The sequence below is a fragment of the Sminthopsis crassicaudata genome, chromosome 4, assembly GCF_048593235.1.
Source record: "Sminthopsis crassicaudata isolate SCR6 chromosome 4, ASM4859323v1, whole genome shotgun sequence".
NCBI classification, from domain to species: Eukaryota; Metazoa; Chordata; class Mammalia; order Dasyuromorphia; family Dasyuridae; genus Sminthopsis; species Sminthopsis crassicaudata.
Window position 1 is genome coordinate 118,610,790 of NC_133620.1, and position 23,838 is coordinate 118,634,627.

Consider the following 23,838-nt stretch of genomic DNA (forward strand, 5'->3'; position numbering starts at 1 on the left):
TATATTTAAAGCTAGGGAATATAATTCTTCTTAAAATGGATGTTTTTAGTACATGTGTTTGATTTCCTAAAGAAATATGAAATAAAATGGATCAGATGATACTACTTATTTAATAAAGTCTAAGGAGGGTAACCTAATTTCATTCATTTATAAAATATGAATACATGTCACAATATGATTGTGCCAACCAAATGAGATAATATGGATAAGAAAACTTACTTTATTAGATGATGTCTGATTCTTGGTTTCTCCATTTATAAAATAAGATATTTATACTAAGCACTCAAGGAGGAGAAATATCTTAAAATTAAGGGGCCAATACCTATTGTTACATTCACATAAAAGATTGTGAGGGTTTTTTTTTTAAAGCACCTTAAAATATAAATAATGAAAGAATAAAATATCAATCAATCATTTTGAAAGGCTTCTGGAACATCTATTCTAACATAAGAGATGTATGAACTTACATTGCCTTCTAGAAGTTCCTCCATAGAACAGCCTCTGTGTGCCTGCTGGTACTTCTGTTGAAAAAGTTTTCCATCAAACATCTTCCAAGCCATCAAATCATCCATTCTGAATGGAAACCCACAGGCACTGTTGGCCAGAATCAAATTGGTAAGGCCCCGGACAAAGAGAGAGCCAAGGTGCACAGCTCTGGAATCAACATAGGTGAGCTATTGGAAAGACACATGAAACAAATTTGTCCTTATTTTGAAATTATAAATCAATTTGCATAAATCTTGGCATGATATGTTGACAATATGTTCCAAACAGGTCTGCTCCACAACCTGACAACAATAAAAAGATCTTCCAAGACTGGCAAATTTGACTGTGTTAAAAGCGGAATTAAGGTCTTTTGGGCTTTATGACGGATTCTGATACTTTTTTATTTCTTTGTATTCCACACTTTTCTACCTTTATTTCTTATTACTACCTTCCACATACTTTATGCTCTTATAAGTTATCCCTGATCCTGAAACATCACAAGATAGAGAATGTTGACTGTATGTCTGAATTTGACTGAGGGGTGGATTTGGGAAGAACCTAAGAATTATCCCAAATGGCTAGTATACTTATTGCAAAAATGTTTGAGCAAGCATTTAATAGGGAATAGTTCACATGATATAGAAGTTTCAGATGAGGAATAGGAAGTTACAAACTGCTTTGAAACAATTAACATGTGGACTACACCACTGCTCTTTGGAAAAGGAAACTGTAATCCTGGAATTAATAACTATTACAAAACTGTTACAATTTGTATAATAAGGAGGGAGAAAAAAAGCATGTAGTAGTATGGTTGCTCTGGAAAGTTTTTAGAATGGGAATCAGCAGAATCACTCATATGTAATTGGAAAAGACTAATAAATAGTAGAAAAGGTAAAATGGGATTGGGGCTAGATAAATAGCAAAAGATCCGTATGGTTCCATGAAGAAAATAAAAGCTTAAAGCTGATCAGGAACACAGATTATGAGTTAAATCAGGGGTCAAGGACAGAAGTTGCAGAGGATCAGCTGTGAGATGGTTTTATAGGGTGCCATGGCAAGAATAAGAAAGAAACTCACAATAGGTTAATATAATAATTATAATGGCAATAACATTAAGTGTCTGTCCAAGAGCTCCACTGAACTTGCTGAATTAGGAGGAAAGTCAATGGCACTCAGGAAAGTTAGGTATGAACAAAGGAAAGACTGTCTCATCTGTGTCCCCACAGATTCAGGCTGGTGACTCCTCTTCTGGGAGAGCTCCTATGGTTATGTGCTCTAATGATGCTTGTTGGAGAGGCAAGAGAGGAAATGACCAAGAAACACTGCTTGGGAAAAGTAGCTATTTTTATAATGAAGAGAATCAAAGACTAATCATGGCAAAACCCACTTTAAGTGCAGAGTTGAGAAAACTTCCAGTCCTTCCCTATTGATAGATTCCTTTGCTTCTGGCTATAAACACATCTTATTCTTTCCAATCCTTAAAAACAAAACAAAACAAAACAAAAACAAAAAAAACCCATCTTTTACCAGACCCTAATATACTGTCTACATTTCTCCTCCCTTTCACAGCCAAATTCTAACAAAAGTATTTCCATATTCATTGCCTTCACTTTTCCTTTTACTCACTTCTCATCCCTTTGCAATCTGGCTTGTACCTTCATTAATAAGAAATGTTAACCCCAAAGTTACTAAAGATGGCTTAATTGCTTTAGGACTATTCACAATGTTCACTCATTCTAAAATCAGAATTTATAACCTTTCCAGTGAACCTGTGCTGGCTCTTCCAAATTTCACTATTTTGTTGAGTCACTATCCTTCTAGTCAATCAGACTGGAAACCTCACATGTGTTTGTAACTTTCATTCATCCCACATAGCCAGTCTCTTACTAAGTCTTGTCATTTCTCCTTTTATAACATTTTTTTCATCTATTCTTCTTTCTATATGTATACAGTCTCTTCTCTCTTCCCTCAATGAATTCTTCATTACCTCTTACCTGGACTACTATAATAGTCTCCTAATTGTTCTCCTTATCTCAACTCTTTCTTTACTCAAGCTAGGTTTCACATAGCTGTCAAAGTGATTTGCCCCAAAGCCCAGTTTCTTATTCAGTATATTCCTGTGGTTCCCTATTACCTCTTGGACCAATAGAAATTTTGACATTTAAATCCTTTCATGACCTGTTCCCAAACTACTTTTCCAAGCTAATTGCATATTATTTCCCTTTACGTATACTGTGGGGTAGCAAGGTGGTACAGTGGTTGGAGCACTGGGCTTGGAATCTGGATTCATTTTCCTGTGTCAAATCTAGCTTCAGACATTTAACAGCTGTATGACTCTGGATAAGTCATTTACCCTTATTTACCTAAGTGATGATAGAATTGCTTTACAGTAACTCACTTTAATTAAAATTCCTTGAACATCTACTGTGTGTAAGTACTGTACTCAGAGTTGTGAAGAAGATACCATTTCTGTCTTCAGGAAACATATAGTCAAGCAAGGAAAATGAAAAGTAACAAAAAAAAATCTAGAAACAAACTATAAGCTCAAGGTGTAACAAGGAATGACAAAGCACTACATTGGTTCAATGGAGGTTGAACACTTTTGGGGAAAATTGGGGGACTGTTAAAAGTTCTCCTGCAACCACCACCTTTCTCACTGGCAAGAAACAAAGGCTGGCAATGACTAAACAGAAAAGATATAAAACATTTTCAAAAACAAACAAACCAGGAATTTACCATAAACTTATATCACAGTAGAGTTGACCTAAGAATATAAATGAATTAGAATTCTGTATATAAATTTTAATTTATTACCTTATAAGCCTTATTTTAAGGAAAACAAGTTACTTAACTTTTAACTTAAGGATTATGCTGAATTCCGCTTACAAAACAAAACAGGTTATCTCTGCTGAGAGACTATTAAATGTAAAAGAACAGATCCAATGTTATTTTTTATCAAATTTAGAAAATATTTTTAAACCAGTTTAAGACCTCTTTTGTAAGCAATGAAAGGTTAAACACACACACATATACACATACCCACCCATATAAGCTCCTCATATATTTATATGTACATATGTACATATGAAATCTACCTAGACTAGCTAAGAAAAGGATATTAAAAAGCAGTCATACTAGCAATGTCAGAAGAACATTTTACAAGAATAGTATGACATTTGGGCATGAATTTCTTAGGATAAAGAAAAATGGGGTTGGCAGCACACTACTCTTGATAAAGTTAAAACTTGGAATCTTGGGCTGGCCAACATTTTTTAGGTACTACAAGACTGGGATTAAGTAAGGATATAAATCTGCAAGCTAGATGGGTTTTTTCTTACCATTTTTCCATACCATTTTCTTCTCAGAAAAAATTAATTCAAATCCAGAAACAAGTGGCATTAGTTTGAAAGACAAAATTGTGGAAGTGACTATAAGACTATAAGTCACCTTCCTAGAATGTGTTAGAATAAGTCTTTAGAAATGGATGTATTAAATATCATTTAAGTATACTCCTTGAAACTGAGCTGCATCATAATGCTTGCCCACACAGTCAGCATAGGGGAAAATGATCAACATCTCTCATCATACTTCCTTGAATTCCCATTGCAAATCAGGCACACGAATACTATTAAGACAGATGCAAGACAGATGAGTCTGTCTTGCCAGGTTGTTTGTTGAAAGCTAGTTTTTCTAGGCACCATATTCTTGTTTAGTTATTTCCTGGGCCATTTTATTAATCTCATGAGGAGGATTACCATTTCATTTCCAGAATTATTCAATAAACACTTCTCAATATAATATATCCCACTCTTTTTTTCAACCCAAGTTAATGTCTATGACTCATGTCTAAATAACAAGGAGTTAAGCACTACAGTGTTATAAATACCTTCACTCTCAATGTCAAACTTGTCTTGTAGTTTTTTGATGCAATGTGCCAACATTTAATAACAATTGAATGATGAATGATAAAGCATTTATTAGGTGCTTACAATGTTCCAGGCACTGTGCAAAGATGAAGCCAAATATACATATTACAGTGTGCTTCAATTTACGAAACTCCCCCCCCCTTCACATGTTCTCATCAGGTTTTTATGCCTTAGGATTTTATAAAGTGTCATTCACCTGTATCTAATCTAACTGTAAAGGCTGTTAAATATCATCCATCTGCCAGTGGTTCTGGAGTCACCTGAATCAAATGGAAGTAATAAATAACAAACCAGCTGCTGACTGCAGGCACAGATAGATTATTAGCCTGACACACCCTCAAATTGGACCAGAGCTAATAATCAAATGAAGACTAAAAGCCAGATTTCAGCTTTGTAAAGATAGGTATATATGCTTTACTCTGCAAAGTGCACTCATTTTGGTGTATACATTTCTATGTAAATATGAAAAATGTGCATATATTGTCTAATTTTACAATTCTTCAGTAAAGTTATGGTGATTCTAGATACTCAAAGTCTAAGAAAGTAGAGTGAATATCAGCTGTGGAAGATTCTACCAAGTTTGTCTAATGAACTCAGATCTTTGAAGTACTCATATGCAATATGAGGGTTACTTATTAGTCACCAGGCATGAATTTCATTAAAGGCAAAAAAAAATATTAAAATACAATATCCTAAAGTTTTAAACTCATGATTTTGGGCTTTCCAAACAAGCTGTTCAGAAGTGGCTCCGTGATTTCATTGGTGTTTACACAGATCACAACCTCTTGTAGATGGTCTACAAAGGTCAACAGATATGACCAAAAATTTAATCACTTTGGAACCAACAGTGTTATAGTTCTCTCTAAATTTAGATTGGTTCTTATATACAAGACACTAAAACTGTTACTTATTAGTCATTTGGGCATGAATTTCTTTAAAGCCAGAAAACAGGGTTAGGAGATGCAACATTCTAGATAAGATTTCATACTCATGATCCTGGGCTTTCCAAACTGTTTCAGGAATCTGAGCACGTTAACATTATGGGCCAATTATATCTAAGTCATTTAAGGTTATGATGTGGTGGAAAAAATCATTGGCTTTGGAGACAGAAGACTTTTGGGTTTTTATCGTAGCTCTTTTTATTTAATACCTGAGTGACTGTAGGTAGTAAGTCTTAAATTCTTTGGATTAGTTTTGGCAGCTGCAGGATGAAGGAGTTGGCCTATCTCTAAGGTTACTTTAGGTTTAAATGTTATGGTCTTTTTGTATCTCAGAGTGCTAACCAAAAAAAAAAAAAAAAAAAAAAAAAAAAAAAAAGGCAGAGTGCTCGAGCCCTATCTACTGAAATATGTCAATACTATTGATTAATGCTTATTTTCAAAGATATGGTTTTTTATGGCTCTGTCACTGATTTAATATGTGAAATTGGACAAACTTTTCACCTTTCTACATCTCCATTGTAGAGTGCTGTTGCAAAGAACAACAAATATAAATGATAGTTCAGTGTTTTGCAAATAGTAGATTTGTATTCTAGGAAGAAGTGGAAGATACCAGCTTTTATTTTATGAGCCTAGAGGGACACAAGAAAAATAAGAGATTATGCCACAAATGTAGCATAAGGAGTTATTGTGTAGCACTGGGCTGGTATTTTGCCCCCAAACAGTAATGATACTACTTTAGAAAAGAACTGCTGTCCTGGGGCCCCACTGTCCTGATTGGTGATTGCTTCTCTCAGACAGCTATTTCAAGAAGACTCCTATCATGCATCACTTTATTTTCTACTCTCCAAACATCTTTTCCTTAAGTTCACTTTGCCATCCAAACTAGAGACTATATTGTGGAAAACCTTCCACCCCCTGACCTCACTCATCTGCCTGATAACCACCTATCCAAGACCACTATTTCAAGAAAGCTCTAACCTTTACTCTCTCTGGCCATTTCCTCCATAGCTTTGCCAAATGCTTTGCTTCAATTCATGTATTCTCCTTCCCCTGAACCTCATATTCTGGAACTATGAAACATGATCAGTGAAAATACTTTTTCATTAAGTAGGAAGGACATTGATAAACTAGAAGGCAGAGAACAATGACCAGGCTGGTGAATGGTCTTGAGTTCATGTTAATAATAACAATAATTAAATCATATAGTACTTTAAAGTTTGCAAAGCAAAAATATTATGTTATGTTTTGCTCACAAGAATTCTGGAAGGCAGGTGCTATTATTATCCTTATTTTATAGGTGAAGAAACTGGAACAGATGTTAAGTTATTTGCTCAGGGGCATACAGCTAATGTTTGAGAGTAGATTTGAACTCTAGTCTCCCTGACTCCAAGCCTGGCCCTCTATTCATTGCACTGCCTAGCTGCCCCATGAGGATTAGTTCAAGGACTGAAAATGTTTAGTATGTAGAAGTCAAGGCTTAGTCTTCAAGTATCTGAAGGACTGTCCCATGGCAGGTGGATTATATTTGCTCTTCTTGGTCCCACAGGGCAGATAGTAGGAGCAACAGATGGAAATTCCAAAGAGGCTTGATATGAGGAAAAAGATCTTAAAAGAGCCATACTAAAGTGGAATGGGCCACCTCCAGAGATAGTTGGCATCTCCTCACACAGACTTTCAAGAGAAGGCTGGGTGATTAGAAGTTGCTCATACTGTAGAAGGGATTCTTATTTTGGTAATGATTTCAGGTTAGACAAGATAACCTAGAAAATCACTCCAAACCTAAGATTTCTTTAAGCCAGAGCTGAGATGAGAAGATAAGGGTAAGACACACGCTAAGGTACATCATGGTAGATACTTTATAATGCTACTTTTTTTGTAAATGCATATGAGAAAATACTGCTCTCTGTGGCATGGAAGTATTTCTTTTGTAATAATTCAAAAATATATATGGAGAGTTCATTCTCTCTAATACAACTGGAAGGTGATTTTTAATCCTTGCTTATGGGAAATAAGGCAGCTAAGTAGTATTGTAGATAGAGCAATGAACCTGGAGTCAGGAAGATCTGAGTTCAGATTTGACCTCAAACACTTGTTAGCTATGCCACAAGTCATTTAACCTTAATCTATAAAATGGTATATCACTCCAATATCCAAGAAAACCCCAAAATAGGTCATGGAGAGCTAACTACTTCTGAAACATCAGGACACAATAAAGCAAACAAAGAAATGCTTTGCTTTAGCTTTCAAGGTAAACACATAATAAGAACAACTTGATGGGATTGTGGCAAAGCCTCACCAATGACTAGAGGCTAAGAAACATGGACCAGTGATGAAAAGGTACTTGGCTGAAGCCCCAATAATATTGTCAAATGACTAGATCTATTCAGGGAATCCATGGTCCCTCCTATTTTAAAATTCTATGATGCTTTAAAATATATGGATGCTCCAGCAAAGAGACAGGTTAATATTTTATAGGAAGGGAGAGATAATTGACATTTATGTTTCTCTGGCTTTCATATAACAGGCAAAAGATCTTTGGTTCAAAACTAGGCAAACCATATCCTTTCTTTCTAAACATCTTAATATCTTTACATACTAAATCTACAGTGATAATATAAAAGAAATAGTTTCTTATCGAAAATTCTGTTCTTGGAAGTAGGACTAAAATAAATATTTTTTTTCAAAAAGGTAAGAGATGTTCTAGAAAGTGTCATCTGTATCCAGAGAGAGAACTATGGCGATTGGATCAGAGCATAGTATTTTAATTTATTTTGCTGCTGTCTGTGTTTGTTTTTTTCTTTCCTATGTTTTTTTTCTCTTTTGATATGATTTTTTTTTTTTTTTTTTTTGTGCAGCAAGATGAATCTGGAAATATGTTTAGAAGAACTGCACATGTTTAACTTATATTGGATTGCTTGCTATCTTAGGGAGGGAGAAGGGGGAAGGAAGAGAGAAATTTGGAACACAAGGTTTTGCAAAAATGAATGTTGAAAATATCTTTGCATATATTTGAAAAAATAAAATACTATTTAAAAAAGTAAAAAGGTAAGTAAGGCCACAGATTTTACAGAAATGATAGGCAGTGTTCATTTTTGTTTCTTAAGATATTAATATTCTGTGATCACAGCTGCTTATTAGGAAGTATAATGGGAAAAATAAAACCTTACTATCTATAAACAAATATCATTCCACTTAAGTGCTTCTGTTTCAGGTCAGAACTTGCCAGTGCCTGATAATATTAATCAATGTAAGAGAAGAAATGAAAATAAACAGAATCTTATCGAGGGCAACTTGAACTGCTGAAACAGAAACCAAACCAGGGTTAGCAAAATCCAAAACTGCCTAAGACCTTCCTAAAGAAACTGGTTTCTTTCCAGTTCTTGTGAGCTCAAACAGAATATAGGTAGATTTGTGATAATCACCACTTGCCTGCTTCATAACTTTCTTGGCCTTACCTCTCTATCTTTCTCCCAAACAATTAAACATGTAACTGTGCCTAAAATAGGTAAAAACACATAACGAAGTGAAAAGATCCTATCTTTAGAACAGACTAGGAAAAAAAGGAGATCAAATCATGATGCTTTTAAGGGTGAGATAACCAACTGACTAAAATGGAACAATAATAATATTATTTATGTGGTCCTTTTCATCTAAGAACTTAAGAGGGATTTATAAACATCAGTTCATTAATTTCTAGAATTATAACTCCAATGACCATATTTTCTGAACCAAAAATAAGACACATGCTAATAAAGTAGGTATTTTTTTAATGTAAATATATACATGTGTATGTATGTATATGTACATATACATATTCTCTTATGAGGTAGCTGGTGGCTTGGCATCAGGAATTCCTGAATTTTAGAAAAATTTCAGTCTCAGAGACTTCCTAGCAGTACGATCCTCAGCAAGTCAATTAATCTCTGTTTGCTTCAGTTCCCTCAACTATAAAATGGGGTTAATAATAGTGTTTATTTTCCAGGGTTATTACAACGATCAAATGAGATCATCCTTGTAAAGTATGGTATTTGGTACAAAGGAGATTCTTAATAGATGCTAGTTGTCATAATTGGTATTACTCTGTGCCAGGTACTGTGCTAGATACAGAATATACAGAGGCAAAAATAAAAATTTCTGCCTTCAAGGACCTTAGGGAGAAAAGAGATATATGCATATGTGGTCAGTCATTCAGTCATCAATTAGGTAATACAGTGGATAGCATGCTAATTTGGAATCAAGAAATCCTGAGTTCAAATCTGGCCTCAGACATGTACAAGCTGTGTGACCTTGGACAAATCACTTAATCCTGTTTACTTCAGTTTCCTTTTCTGTAAAATGAATTGGAGAAGGAAATTATAAAGCACTTCAGGATCTCTCCCAAGAAAACCCCAAATGGAGTCATGAACAGCCAGGCATGTTTTAAACAAATGAACAATAACTACACAACACATATAAAGATATGATATAGGTATATGTGTATAATATATCTGTGTATTATATATATGCAGATATGAGTACAAGATAATGGGGGCAGGGGAATAAGCATTTCTAGTACCTATTACATATAGGAACTGTGCTAAGAATTAAAAAAGAAACAATTATATATATGAGACTCACAACACCAGTATGACTGTCCCTATTTTACAGGTAAGGAAACTGAGGCAAATAGAAGTTTGCCAGTGTCACACAGTGAGCATCTAAGGCTGGATTTGAACTAATATCTTCCCGACGCTGCACCCAGCATTCTCTCCACCGTGTTCCAAGCTGCCTGTGAAAGCATCAGTGTCTGAGAAAATCCGAACAGACTTCATCTGGAAGGTGGTACTTAAGTTGTCTTGAAGGGAATATGGGATTTTAAGAAGTGGAGGTAAAGGACAGTGTGTTGGCATGGAAAAGGTAATGGGCTACATATAAGGAAAAAGGTCAATCTAATTGCCCCACAGTGACCAAAAGAACATCACTATGCTATATGTTAGAGTCAACTTAAAGTGTATCCAGCTATGGCTCATCAGATCAATGCCAGTTCGGAATGCTCTGCCACAGATGGTTCACAAATAGTCCCTATGAACATTTGAGGTAGACTAACTCTGCATCTTGCATTTCTTCTAAGCTAATTCAATTCTGTTTTTCTCACAAAACACAGCATCTTCTCTGATGAGGGAACTCTAAGCTGGGCAGTCCTATGCTAGTGTCTCCCATATCACACCATTAATTCTAAAGTTCTTAAGAGAGATCTTGAGAGTGTCCTTGAATTGCTTTTTCTGACTATCCTGTCAGTGCTTTCCCTGTGTGAGTTCTCTATAAAATAAAAAAAAAAAGATTATCTAAAAGGAGAGAAAGGTATAAGAAGGCTGGAGAGGTAAAATGGGGACAGGTTATATAAATGCCAAACAGATGAATTTATTATGGATTTGAGAAGTAACTGGGGACTCCCGAGTAGGAGAGGGAGTGATAGAAAATCACTTTGCCACATATATTGTCTGATCCACTGTGTAACAATAAGTAATAACCAGATAGGATTGAGGAAATGAAAGAAGAAAGTACTAAAACAGCTGACTCTTTGGTCTGAAGATCTCCACTGAATGCCTCCTCCACACAGCTGCCAAAGAAGTACAAAGGCACTCTCCTACTCAATCAATTCCAATGATCATGTACTGACTCTGTGATGAAATTACAAACTCATCTGTTTGTCAGATAAAAGTCCTTTATAACTTGGCTCCAATCTATCTTCCAAATAGAATTAGTCATTATAGCCCCTTCATACACTATAGAGTGTAGCTACCTTGACCTTACTCATTATCCCTTATGATGACATTTTATCTTACATTTTCCATATTGTCTGTATTGTCTGGCTCACATGCCCAGGAATGTTCTCTCTCAGTACCTCCATTTCTTGGGATCCCTCGCTTTTCATCTTCTGTCATATCCTGATAGATTTAACCAGAGCCTTTCAATTAGCTGTGCTGCCAGTCCAGTGTCAAAAGGTTCAACACCAGAAATTTAGTGATTTTATCAGAGGAAATACACGAAAGAGGTAATGTTATCATCTTCTTTTCCACTGTATCCTTAAGTTCATAGAACCTTTCTATCTAACTTGCCACTGAATATGTGTTATGTGTCTTATTAGAATGTAAGTTCCTTGATAGCCAGGGATCACTTAATTTTTTATTTGTTATCTCTGGCACTAGTGTATATAGTCAATACTTAATAAATGTCTCATTCATTCACTCATACATAACAATACCATCCTAGGAGAACTAACTGACTGTGGTCCAGAAGAAAATACATCACCTACCATTTAGTAATATACAATTACCATTTCTTGAACCAAAAAGGATAGAGCTGGCTTTGGAATAAATATATCATATAAATTCAGAGGCAACTGTAAAGCTAAGATGGTATGAGAGTGGCTCTCCACATCTAAGTTGTTAAGTAAATTCTGGTTCACCAGTTAGCATCAATTAATTCAAGACCAGGGCTCCTAGAAAGATTTGGGTTTTTGCTCATTTCTCAGACTTGTCAAATAAAATTAATAAACAAAAGCAGCCAATATTTTGGAAACAAGCTTAAAGATGCTTTGGGGATAAAAGACTAAAGGTAATGTTGAGCTCTTCCTGCTTAGGCAGGGCAGCATGACTGAAAAGAAGAGTAGTTCTCTCAAAGGCATCAGATGGGACCCTGGAAACTTGTAAAACCAGTTCTTAATGTTCCTAATGCCTCACTGTAAATATTTAACAGTAAACAGTTCAACTGTTTGGTGTTTATATGCAAAGAAGGTTCACTTATTGAGGTTTATTGGCAGTTGGGCAAAACTATACTTGGGTGGAACAAAACTGCTATTCTAAGTAAGCCCAAACACTCCTTGACCTAAACAAAGTTTCCAATACTATCTTAGCAGTGAGCCACTATAAAGGGGTGGAAATTCAAACACTGTGAGAACACTATAAATAAGGTATCAGTAAGTAGTCTGGGAAGCAAAAACAAACTGTTTTGATTTTTGAAGCACAAAGGAAAAACGTCTTCTCCATGTCAAGGCTTTGATTTATAGCTTTATGTAAATGTCTTAAAAGACTTATAAAAGAAACTTTTTTTTTTCTTTTCTTTTCCAGATTGGAGGGTGTAAGTGTTCTGGTGACACAGAACACTGGAAACAGTTAAAATAATGGTAGGCTGGGGCAGGTGTAAAGTGAACTTTAAGTACTAGTTTAATTTTTATTTATATTCAAACTGTTGATCAATCCTTTCTGAGTAAGAATGAAAGAAGTTCAAAGTCTTGGGTGAAAGTTTATTTTAAAAGATGATTTATAGGGAACAAAGACCAGCAAGACCGTTTAAAAAAAAAGTAGACTAACCATCTGGTTAGCTGTAATATACCTAGAAGTTGTACTCAGTTGATTAAAAAAAGATTTTGCACTTCAAATTTTACTCTTCTTTTTTTCATAAAGGACATTATTTCATGGTTTTAGAATTTGTCTCTTTAAAACTAATACTTATTAATTGCTACCAACTACTACTTCTGTGAATTTACCAATATAATTTAAATTTGAAAAGTAGTTACCTACTCTTCACAGAGCTCCCAATGTCTTCAACAGGGGGAGCTATGTACCAAGATCTAAATAATAGGCCCTATAGAAATATTATCATCCTTTGCTTAATTCTTCTGTAACTAATTTGTAATCTAAAAGCAACCACTATTTTTTAATCTCCTATGACACTAATTTTAAGTACAAATAATTAGCCAGATTGTTTTAGCTCATGTGACAAGGAAGGCACAGAAATCTATTTTCATTGCTGTGGTAGGGTAGAAAAATGTGCCAAACTTGGAGTAAAGAAACCTGAGTTCAAATCCCAACTCTGATTATTGCATGATTAGGGCAAGTTAAGTAGTAAAATTCTTATATTACCTAATTTACAGGGTTGTTATATGGAAAGGGCTTTGTAAACTTTTAAATGTTAGTTATGGAAGCAAACTAATTTACTATTTTCTGTTGGTTAGGGCTCTAAAAGTTATCAAAGTATTGTCTGGAGCCATCTTGGAAAAAAGGGAGAAAGAATCCTTCCAAATGTTGAGTTCTAAAGTTCTAGCCTTTCTTCTACTCTCTGATTTTCCTGAAGGTTCCTCTTCCTCTTTTCTCTTACTTATTCATCATATATACAAAACATAGCCAGTTAAGGTAAGACAATTAAATGGTACAATAGTGTGAGAGGATTTGGGGATATAGATAATATTTTGGGTAAGTTAAATGTCATTATGAATGTCCTGGGTCCCTAAACTGAAACTCTGGTCTAAGAGAAGACCTGGAGATTTTGTAGTTTCACTACTGCCTGTTCTTCATTCTGGTGTATATATTCCATGTGGGTTTAGCAGCTAACAAAGCTTGAGCTGGCTGGACACAAACACTTGTGAACAGTATCACACCTTTTCTTCCAACCCATCAACCCATCAATTAAAATGACAAAAGAGCAAGAGTTCAAACACTACTACATTAACTCTTACTATTTTCTTTCCCACATACACATCAAGTAATATTTTCCATTGTACTCTATCCCACCAACTCATGACACATAGCCACAACACTGAACTCTGGCAATATATGAGTATACAGGCCTTATCATCCAGCATCTTTTCTTCATCTGCTGTGCCACTGGTGGGGGAGGCAGAGAGAGAGTTCTTGCTTGTACAACCTACCCTTCTTCCTAGTTCCACAATGCCCTAATTCTCTGACAAGTTTCATTCATGTTTCTCAGCATGCTCAGCATGGGAGACGCCTAAAGAAAGGTTGTTGTGAGACCCAACTATGCTCCAATAGTAGATGAAATTGAGAGAATAACAAACATTAGTGGAATGCAACCTGTTAGCTTTTCTAGAAGGTAATCATGAATTTACCATATTTTGGCTCTTATACCTTTGATCATTATGTGTTATACAACACAATGGTACACAAGAAAATAAATGGAAATAGTATACACACACACACACAATGGAAATGGTATACAAGAAACAAAATCAGGAAAAATGATTAGATTATTTTTGAGATATGTCCAAAAATCTCCAAAGAATAAAAACAATCATAGAAAATAATATAAAAAAGGCAAGTGATTCTACAACTAGATGTGTTACTACTGACCCATGTGACTACCTTCTTAACTATAGAAAAGCTCAGTTACAATAGTTTTTGTATATATTGAAGGTATTGTCTATGAAAATAAGAAGGGAAACAACCAAGTCTTTTCTAACCCAAAAAGCTTTACTAATCATGAGCCATTTTGCAAGGGAGCATGCTAGGAGCTGTAAGAACACAAAGACAAAACAGAAACCAGCCTCTCTCTTTAAAGAGCTCACATTCCATTGGGTTTTTTCAAAGGACTCTCTAGAGCACATCACAGCTTTAAAGTCACACAACAACTGACCAAAGCATACAAAATAAAAGACTCCATTAAGTTACAGCCTATACATCTTTGTCAAATACCAAAGAAATTTGATTTGATAAAGAAAAAAAAGTCTTAAAAGCTCATTATTCCAAAATAGTGTCTCCTACTATGGGTTTACATACTAAAAGTTTCCTTATCAGATGAGACCACAGAAGAGAAGGCTGCTCAAAAATCCGCTATCAACAGATGATAAACAGCATTTATTATGTATCTGCTATATGTTAGGTACTATACTAAGGACCAGGAATACAAGTACAAGAGTCCTTGTCCTCAGGGCATCCTAATGTCAGTTGATCTCACATAAGGATACCTGGAAAATGGAAAGAAGTGGGGGAACATGTGAGCAACACGGTTTAGAGATCCCTGGAAACTTGGATGGAGGTCTCCTTCAGGCAAAATAAGATGAAAAACTTACTTATCTGAGTCCAGGGATATAAGAAGGCAGAATTCTGGGAATTCCAGTGACAAAGAATTCAGGAGGATAGTGAGTGTGGAAACAGCATAATCTGGAAATATCCAGGAAATGATGTGAAGGCCTGGTTTTGGACCAGGCAAGGCAAAGGGGACTTTGGGAAAGGATCCAGGCAGTGGGGACAGCTTTTGGAATGGAGGAACTGAAGACGAAAAGTTGTTTGGGCAACAGCTAATATCAAATCTGGCTGGAATGGAAAGAGTGTTAAGCAGACGAATAGGAAATAATGCCAGAAAAGTAGCATGGAGTCAGATAGTGGAAAGTCTAAAATGCCAGGCTAAGAAGATTCCTAGAGCAGACAATCAATAATATAAGATTCATACCCTAACTGGTTATAGATCCAATGAAATCTATAATAAAAGAATTTTATTTCCTTATATTTTCTCTTATATGTTAAACTTCCTTGTACACTGATGTTTTGCTCAACATAGCACATTATAACTGGAAAAATGTCATCATAAGATTTATATGTGTTTTGTATATTCTTATATATGTACATTTTGTCTCTTCTCTTTTTAAGCTCTTTGATAGAAGGGACTGTTTTACTTTTTTGTACCCTCAGCTTTATGTACAGTGCCTGGCACATAGGAAGGAGGGAAACAAGCATTTATCAAATGTCAATCATGTGTCAAACACTGGGTAAGTATTTCAGAAATATTTCATTTGATCCTCACAATAACCCTAGGAGTTAGGTGCTGATTATTTTCATCTTACAGTAGAGGATACTGAGACTTACAACATTATGAGGCCAGATCATAATACTAGTAAGTATTTGAGGTTGAATTTGAATTCAGTTCTTCCCGAATCCAGACCTAGCTACTTATATAGTAGGTGCTTAATTAATGTTTAATGATCGATTATACAAGGCAGAATAAAAAGAGTTCGGTAAGTGTTTAAAGACTGAATACTCAATGAAGCTAGTCTCAGTAATCTCTTTCCTATTTGCCACTGAAGCTCTTCAAAGACATGAAAGTAAATAGAAAGGGGAAGGAGCCTTGTGCTAGCCTCATTGCTGGTAGGATTAAGTCACAAAATCCTTAACTTGACTATCATCTCATGATGCCATTGGTCCTCTGAGACAATGAGGGAACAATGGATAGTAATTACATTAATGGTAAGTTACTTGGAAAGGTCTAAGTTTTTATTTATTATAGCCTTTTATTTACAAGATATATGCATGGATAATTTTTCAGCATTGACAATTGCAAAACTTTTTGTTCCAACTTTTCCCTTCCTTCTCCCCACCCCCTCCCCCAGATGGCAGGTAGACCAATACATGTTAAATATGTTAAAGTATAGTTAAATACAATATATGTATACATGTCCATACAGTTATTTTGCTGCTCAAGAATCAGACTTTGAAATAATGTAAAATTAAACTTATAAGGAAATAAAAAATGCAAGTGGACAAAAACAGAGGGATTAGAAATTCTATGTAGTGGTTCATACTCATTTCCCAGAGTTCTTTCCCTGGGTGTTCTGGGTATTCTATTCATTATTGAATAAATGGAACTGATTTGGTTCATTTCATTGTTGGAGAGGGCCACATCCATCAGAATTGGTCATCATATTGTATTGTTGTCGAAGTATATAATCTCCTGATCCTGCTCATTTCACTCAGCATCAGTTCATGTAAGTCTGTCCAGGCCTTTCTGAAATCCTCCTGCTGGTCACTTTCTTACAGAACAATAATATTCCAAAGGTCTTAAGTTTTTAAATCAGTCACATGGACATAATTCAAATTTTCTATTTCTGTTTAAGCTTCTATTTACCAAAAACTAATATTTGTTTCCCCACACCAAGCGATAGGAGACAGATATGTTGCTGGCCCTGGGCTCAACTATTTTCCTTTCTTCATCCTCTATAACTCTCCAAGTGCTCTGTGCAAAGACAGATCTTTTTTTTTTTTTTCTGTTTTCAACTGTTCCCTGTGAGAACTAGCCACAGTGGAAAACAAACAAACTCAACTGTGTTAGATTTCCCATAAAAGCTCTTTCCCTAGGAGGGTGTCTTTAAGACCCTCAGCATTTGTGGTCGTGATCCTGGCAGCTTTGGGCAGATTCCTAGTTGTTTATTCATGGTGCCTGCTGGGTTCTCAGTCACTGGGAGTCTGGGATCTGTGGTGATGCATGGCTGTTTGGGCTGTCTATCCAAAGCCTATAGTGCATGGTACTCATTGCATTTGGGGCTACTGGTTGACACCTGTTCCTGCAATATGTTTGCAATAAACCTTACTTCTTTCTCCTGTAGTCATTTTCTTCACTTCTTGATTCAAACTCAAGCTCTTACTGATTTGTCCATTAGGGTAACACCTTCAAAGCTCTAATCAATCTCTCTCTTACCTACTGTGACTGAGAGCAATCACATTACCAATCTTCCCATATCTGAGCTGTGTGAAGCTTTCTTCTTTAATCTTATCCTGCTTCCCTCCTTTCTGTGCCTTTTTTTCAGTCTCTCTGATATAGATATAATGACCTCTCTTACCACTGTTTCTGAATGCTGAAATCTTTCCTTTTTCTTCAAAATCTACTTCAAGTAGCATTTCTCTATAACTTGCTTCCTTTTGTCACACCCTGGAATTTTTCTTTACATTTATATTTTAATTTTTTAAAGATACCTATGAGTGTGTGGTATATCCTTACCCATATTTGTTTGTAAGCTTCTTAAAGGGCAAACACTTTTAAAATTTCATTTTTGTGTGCTTAATGCCTAGCACAGTCCCTTGCACACAGTAAATGCTTAAAAAAAAAAAGCTTGTTGAATTTAATTTGGTGAAATGAATGGAACCTGAGTTAAAGTTATGATGTTGTTTGGAAGACATCTGGAACTCTTCTATACATTAGACTGTACTAGTCCCATGAATATTACTGAAATAAGCCATATCAATAAAATAGCAAGATTCCCAGCCCTCCTGAAGAAAAATCAAATTTTCACTCTGGCAGAGCAGATTGGATTGTCTAAGGCATTCTGGAACCCTGGCAGGTCTGACAAGGTCTAATTGGCTCTAATTGGAACTCCTACAAGCTGTAACATTCTTTAGTCTGCAACCCAATGGCACTCAAAAAGAGAAAAAAAATTCTTTCCAGCCTTTGAAAACATCAAAGAAATAATTTCCAAGCTGATCCTTGCAACCAAATACCCAGTGATAAATTGGAAAATTCAATGAAGCTAGAAAGTGGCTTTTGGAAAAGAAGGCTCGGGATTGATCACAATGGTCAATAAATAGGAAAATCAAATTCCTCCAAATTCTTACAGTTTTTTTGTTTGTTTGTTTGTTTTTTTGGTAAGAGAACAAAAAAAGCATGAGAATGGAGGAAAAATATACTGATTTAGCATGAAACATATCAATGACGGAGAAGCTTCATATGAAAAAGGTAAATGACTCGGTGGATTTGGAGGGAGTTCCTGAAGAAGCACAAAGAAGGGAGAAAGCCATTTTTTTTTAACTTTGAAAAAAAAGGAGGGGAGAAGACAAAAAAAAATAGCAAGGACTCAGAAAACTGAATGAGAGGGGAGGAGAGAAATCTAACTAGTCCACAAAGCAATCTACTTATTAGGAGGGCAATTGGACTTTCTAATCCATGAATGGAATAGAATTCCAATTTCTAATACTAGAAAAACAAAACAAAACCAGAAAGAAGGAATTTAGTTTACCAATGGGTAAATGGAGTTTATCATGAGTGATATTAGGGAAGTTCTAATTTTGAACTTAAAGAATGAGACTCAAGCTATGATAATGATAGTAATAGTAATAACAGCAGAAATGCTTAATTATGTTCAGCAGAGCCTTGTGGGTTCACATTATATAAATAAAATTCTGTGAGAACATTTCATTTTAGCAAAGGTTGGGGGTGGAGTAGGTAGGGGTCACTTAGGAATCAAAACAAATCTGCATTGTCTGAAGAATTCCTACTGAGCCTGTTTCAGGGTGAGCTTGTAATGTAGACTTTCCTTACGATGGAAGTTGAGAATCTGTGGAAAGATGGGGAGGGGAGAAAGCATCGAGGGGGATGCAGACCAATTCTTGAACCTATTCTCTTCATTCACTTGCAACTCTGTGGATCCCTCCTGTGATACACCAAGGCTTCTCAAACTTTTTTCCTCATAACCCCTTTTCACCCTTACAGTCTGAGAAGCAGATACACACGCAACAACTCAGTCCCCGTCTTCAGATCCCTTTGCCAACACCATGCTTTCATTATGTGTACACTTATCTTGCTCTTACTCCCAAAATCTGCGTCTGACATACACAATCACGACATACTGGCTCTTGCCCCCAAAATAGAAATCTGACATATTTCATCAAAACCACTCATAATCAGCGACTCAAACACACACACACACATACATATACCTACATATATAAAGGAGTATAAGTGCATATATAATGTGTGTATATTTGACTGGCTTGACCAATGGATTATCATGGAAGATGAAGGTGCTCTTATGTGCTTTATTATAGCTGGGTTTGTTTTGTTTTTATTTTGCAAATGCTAAAAATGTGACGCAACTATGGTGTGAGTAAATTAAATACAAGGTATGAAGAAGAATGATGGAAGGGTTAAAAGTCACATAAGAACATTTCTTATTTTCTCTAAGAATATATTGGTTGGGCTATTCAACTACAGGATGACAATCTTATTATATAGTATATTAGGCACATATATGGGTTGTCTCCAAAACTGTAGTGCAGTTTTAAGCTACTAAAGTTGTAAACTTTAAGCAATTAAAAGTTTGGGACATTGTATATGTTTATGTGTGTTATTAAGACATGTCTGTGTAAGTATAGACATGAGCAAATGTATATATAATACATGTATCTTTACATACACATATTCTATTTCCAGATGTATACTTTTCCCTATTCCCTTTTATACTCTATATCTGACACATATACCACCATTCCCCTCCTATGCAAAGGTAGAAAAACAAAAAAGCAAAATAGATTGGAACACAGGAAGGCCAATTTGAAATACATCATAGGCATATTTACTAACTCCATTATGCCAAAGTTTTGAAGGGAAGTATAGGCATAAAGTATTTTGTGAAAAGTTGGAATTACAAGCATACCTCACTCAAGAGTGTTAATTTTTTTTTTTTTTTTTTGGTCTTGTTCTGATTTCATTAGTAGGGCCACCTGGCCTGGTAAAGGCCATTCCCTCTCCAAATGCAGATCAGAAAATATACTATAATTTACAGGCTTAAAGAGTTTATTACTGCACTGGGAGTTAGTAACTTGCTTAAGGTCACAAGGCAAGTAAATGTCAGAATTAACTTCAAACCTAGGTTCTGAATTCACACTCTGGTTGAACATATCCATTATGTCCAATACATATCCATTATACCAAAATGCTTCTCAAATTGGTTTCACAGGATTGGGGACAATATGGTTGTAATACCTTAATGACTGGAAAGTGTCATTGGTTGAGGTAATATTATAGAAGACACAATTTTGGGGGGTGTAGAGTATGGAGTTACTTAGAACTACCAGTTCTACCAAATACATACTACCTTAGAAAAAATACTCTACCAAAAACAGAGTTTATGTTGGGTTATTTTCCCAATCCCCACTTTTCTTTAACAACGATAAATTATGGAATGGGTGCTAGAATTTTGAGGGTTAGGAAAGTCAGGAGCTGGGGTAGGTTTTTAGGAACTTTAAAATTAAGCTTCTCACCTACTTTCTGCCTCAGGGGTTGGAAAACCTCCCCCTTACTTAATAACAAAGGCACAGTACCCAATCCAGCCTAAAGACAATGAGCCAAAACAAATTTCCGGAGAAATAGTTACCAGCTTAAGCTGCCCCTTGATCAACAAGGACACCTTCTCTTCTTCAGAATAATTAGGACAAGAGAGACTTCAGATTTTACGACTAGAGATGGAAGCAGGATGTAAGAGAGCACTAATAATGATTAGTGCAGGATCAAAACTACTATAACTAGTATTCAATGGAGAAAAATATGAAGAGAGAGAGGACAGAAAAAAAAGCCTTGACCCTAGGAGGGTGTCTCTTGATTATTCTGTTGTATCTGAGAAAAGAGGGGGTATGCTGGTTATTCAGCTCTCTACTCCATTTCCTGCATCCGATTCCAATTTTTTATCTTTACTAATAAAACTCTTTACTTTCCTTTATCTTTTGATTTCCTATCTTTCTATTTTCAAAATATTGTCATCAACGAAGGGCTCTCTAATTTTTCCACTTCCATGCCCTCATATTTTCCTATTTTCTCTTAAGTCTTCTTTAATGACTAAATAATATCCCACTCTAGCAGAAAATGCCTTCACAAAACCAACTTCCTTTCCTTTTTCTCTTCATTATCTTGCTTATCTCTTAATAACATCAGAATTAATTGTATGACATGGGAGACACTGGCACAAGACCACTCAACATGGCATTCCCTCATTGGAGAAGGTGCTATGCTCTGTCAGAAACACAGAAATTAAACTGGCCCAGAAGAAATGGACAATGTATAGAATAAGAGAATTCACCCCAAATGTACATAGGGACAATTTGTGTTTGATTGTGGTGGGACATTCCAAGCTTGTATTGATCTGATCAGCCATATCAGGCAACAATGCAACATAGTAATGTAATTTTAGTCCTCTTCAAGAACAAAGGACAACAACCAGCCAACTAAGCATCTTGTTTATATAATTTAAACCTGGAAGTAAGCACAAGCTATGAAGTCTTGAGTTCTTGGTTATCAGGGCTACAATAAGAACTCCGGTAAGAACTTTAGTACAATTCTAGGCAGTGAAAGCATTCTCCTAAAATGGAATTCTACAGTTTTTCTTTATCTCACTGGACAGGGTCATAAATAAAGGCTGGCAAATCCAGTGGGTAACTTTTGATTTTGAAGAGATAAACTTAGTAGAGAATAGGATCAGGATTTGGAAACGTATATTCTAGTTTTAATTTCTTTATTAACTCATGGGTATAAACTCAGTCAAGAATCTCAATTACCTTTATTTGTCTGGCAGTCATCTTAATTTATTGAACAGTTAGATGAAGGCAATACTTCTTCCAGTCTCTTCAGTGGGAAACAATTAGATTAAGGCTTTTAAAAACTGCTTATGCCAATGGCAAGAAACTATCATTAAATTGATCCATATAGAGAGAGATAATAAATGTGCACTACAATAAACATATTTCCATTGGGAATATTGACATACCTTAGAGATATTGCAAGTTTGGTTCCAAATCATTGCAATAAAGCAAGTATCACAATAAAATGAATCACAATTTTTTTTTGTTTCCCAGTGCATATAAAAGTTATGTTCTTACTATACTGTAACCCATAAGTGTGTAATAATATTATGTGTAAAACAAAAAGCAATATACATGCTACATACAAATACAAAATATTTTATTGCAAAACCGCTATCATCTGAGCCTTCAGTGAGTTGATCTTTTGATCAGGGTGTTGGTTTCTGAAGGTTGAGATAGTATGTGACAATTTCTTAAAGTTAAGACAGCAATGGAGTTTGCTGCATAGATTGACTCTTCTTTTCACTTAGTGTTGTCAATTGGCTAAATTTCAATATGGATGCATCTCAGGTTTCCTCAGGAAGAACAGGTCAGTGGAACAGTCAGAAGACACACAACATGTATTAAGTTTCTTGTCTTATATTGGCATACTTTATGGCACCCCAAAACAATTACAATAGTAACATCAGAAATTGCTGATCACCGATCACCATCAGCTATAATAATGAAAAAGTTTGAAATATTGTGAGAATTACTCAAATGTGAAACAGAGATCTGATGTGAACACAGGCTTTTGGAAAAATGGTAGCAAGAGACTTGTTTGATGTAGGGTTGTCGCAAATCTTCAATTTGTTTTTTTTTTTTTTAAAGTATCATTTGCAAAGCACAATAAGTATGCCTGTACCTTTTCATTAATCTATAAAGCTGACTGCCTTCTGATAGTCTAAGAGTCTGCCAACACATAAGCCACAAATATCTATCTATTGTTTTAGACTTTAGACTAGATGATAACATCCCTATTCTACCATTAACTTCAATTTGGAGTAGAAGCAAAGAAGATTAGCACTGCAAAGGAAATCCATCCAATGATTTATATATGTAGGGATAGTCCAAATCTCTCATAATAGAAGAGAAAATGGAAGCCTAAGTAACAAAGTGACTTGTCCCATGGTCATTTAGCTAGCTGGAGAATTTGGGACCAAAAGTCTTTTCACAGGCCAATACATCTTGCATCTTGCATCTTAGCTAAGTTGCATTTTTTTTTCATTGAGAATGATTTCATTCTTAATTACTATTTATGGTTTTTCACCTTTTCTACCACTAACAAACAACTTGTCATTGCAGCCTGTGCAGCACTCTGAGAAGTTGACAAAATATTAAACTCTAGCCACTTATAAAAGTGAGTTCAGGTATTATTTATGTAGGGCAAAATGGGGATCTGGTGCCTTATTTTTTCATCTAAGTTCTGAATAGACTACTGTAATAAGGGGCAGCTAGGTTGTACAGTGGATAGAGCACCACACCTGAAGTTAAGAGGACCTGAGTTCAAATTTGACCTCAGACACTTAACACTTCCTAGCTGTGTGATCCTGG

General features: G+C 35.4%; 1 protein-coding gene across 4 annotated transcripts in view; it reads right to left on the reverse strand.

Annotated features, from left to right (window-relative positions):
• The window catches only part of FAM120B (family with sequence similarity 120 member B), a 121,993-nt gene that overhangs the window by 28,773 nt on the left and 69,382 nt on the right, over window positions 1-23,838 (reverse strand). For 2 of the 4 annotated variants that reach the window (XM_074309274.1, XM_074309275.1), the window contains exon 7: window positions 468-674. The exons of the other annotated variants lie outside the window; for them this stretch is intronic. In XM_074309274.1, the coding sequence (XP_074165375.1) occupies window positions 468-674 (207 nt within the window). The remainder of the gene's footprint in view (window positions 1-467; window positions 675-23,838) is intronic. 4 annotated transcript variants of the gene reach the window in all.